Source organism: Solanum verrucosum, unplaced genomic scaffold (assembly GCF_900185275.1).
Source record: "Solanum verrucosum unplaced genomic scaffold, falcon-dt-bn FXZP01000131.1, whole genome shotgun sequence".
Taxonomy (NCBI): Eukaryota; Viridiplantae; Streptophyta; class Magnoliopsida; order Solanales; family Solanaceae; genus Solanum; species Solanum verrucosum.
In genome coordinates this window covers 2,212,182-2,213,919 of record NW_026020352.1, presented here as the reverse complement: position 1 = coordinate 2,213,919, position 1,738 = coordinate 2,212,182, and the positions used below count along the sequence as shown (strand labels likewise).

The 1,738-nt window shown below is 34.2% G+C and overlaps 1 protein-coding gene across 1 annotated transcript; it reads right to left on the bottom strand.

The window, feature by feature from the left end:
* Positions 1 to 935: 935 nt before the first annotated feature.
* On the bottom strand, positions 936 to 1,502 carry LOC125837519 (secreted RxLR effector protein 161-like). The gene has a single exon (XM_049516620.1). It carries the CDS (start codon positions 1,500 to 1,502, stop codon positions 936 to 938), a length of 567 nt encoding a protein of 188 aa, XP_049372577.1.
* Positions 1,503 to 1,738: the final 236 nt, after the last annotated feature.

Below are 1,738 nucleotides of genomic sequence, written 5' to 3'. Positions count from 1 at the left end.
GAGGGACCCTTCCATCAGAAGTAGAAATATTGTCTTTCATGTCTGCCATTATCTCATCTTATTTGAGTTTTCTGTAAGATTAAATACCTTAATACACATTAGGATCTTGAACAAAATAATCTTACATATAGATAGTTAGGGGCATATACCTGATGCGGAAGACATCATCATAGAGAGAAGCGGAAACATAAGTCGTAAATTGGTTTCTACCTCCTTGCCCCAGCCTTACGTTACCAGAACCGTCAACCATGAATTTATTATAGAGAATATGTGGTAACCCTAATGGGTGGAGGGAGGACCAATTTATAGAGATTAAGACTTAATCTGGTACGTCCATCAAATAAACAATGTACGGACGAGATCTATTGCTCATTGAATATTATTTATGGTATTACATGGGTCACAAGTAAATTTGGGCGATAAGTAAGAATTATTCTTACATTCTCCCACTTGGCCCAATGACCATATAACATTAATATTTCATTAACATTAGTTGCACATACAATAGATATCTTCTATAATGTCCATCATACATACCACAATATAACAAACTACTAATGTGAGTTATGGCGGTTGTACATAAATTATAAGCTACATACATCCTTATATATACCACTACATTAACAACTTATCATACTAGGTTCATAAGTTTTAAAACATATAACAATACGATCCCCAATAATGTCTTATAGAGACACATCTTGTAATATCTCAAAACAATAATGTATATACCAGTATGAGAAACAAGAGATTCATTAATGTATATCAGAAACACATAATTGAGCTTGGAGTGTAAAAGCATCATAAATGTATCAATCATAAGTACAACCAAGACCCATTCTTTGAACATGTTCTTTAAATGTCTTTGGTTGTAAGCCCTTTCTTAATGGACCTGCAATCATGAGATCAGTTCTAATATTCTCAAGTAACACTCTTTATTTCTGAGCTTCTTCCTTGACACTATAGTACATCAATTCCATATGTTTGGCACCTTTGGAGTACTTATAGTTCTTGGAGAAGAATACTGATGTAGTATTATCACAATAAATTTTCAGTGGCTTGGTAATGGTGTCGACAACCCTATGTCCTGAAATGAAGTTTCCCAGCCATAATGCATGAATTGTGGCTTCATAACATGCCACAAATTCTACTTCCATTGTGGATAGAGCTATGAAAAATTGCTTAGCACTATTCCACGATATCACTCCTTCAGCTAATAGGAATAAGTAACCAAAGGTGGACTTTCTAATGTCAACACATCCAGCTAAATCTAAATCTGAGTATCCAGTAACTTCTAAGTGATTGGATCTCCTATACATGAGCACGTAATCCTTCCCTTCTTTCAGGTACCTTAAGACTTTCTTTGCAACTTTCCACTGATCAATTCCACGGTTATTTTGATATCTTCCTAGCATTCCGACCACAAAACTAATATTCGATCTTCTGCAAGTTTGAACACACATCAGACTTCCAACAATCGAAGTGTAAGAAATTGTTTCCATTTCTATTCGTTCTACACATCAGACATAAGATGCCTCACACATATCTTTCATTTCAAAGTTCATAGAGAGAAAGTCTTCTGTCTCACGCAATATGCCTAAATCATTAGCAGCAAGTAAAATGTCATCATTATACAAGAATAAATATTTAAAATTACTCCCACTTATCTTTTGGTATGTAGACCAGTCAACGGTAATCTCTTAAAATCCAAAAGATGTTATGGTATCATTAAACTTTA

What these genes read in the sequence shown, in the direction of transcription:
- LOC125837519 (XM_049516620.1), bottom strand. Translation starts at nt 1,502, where the DNA reads ATGGAAACAATTTCTTACACTTCGATTGTTGGAAGTCTGATGTGTGTT.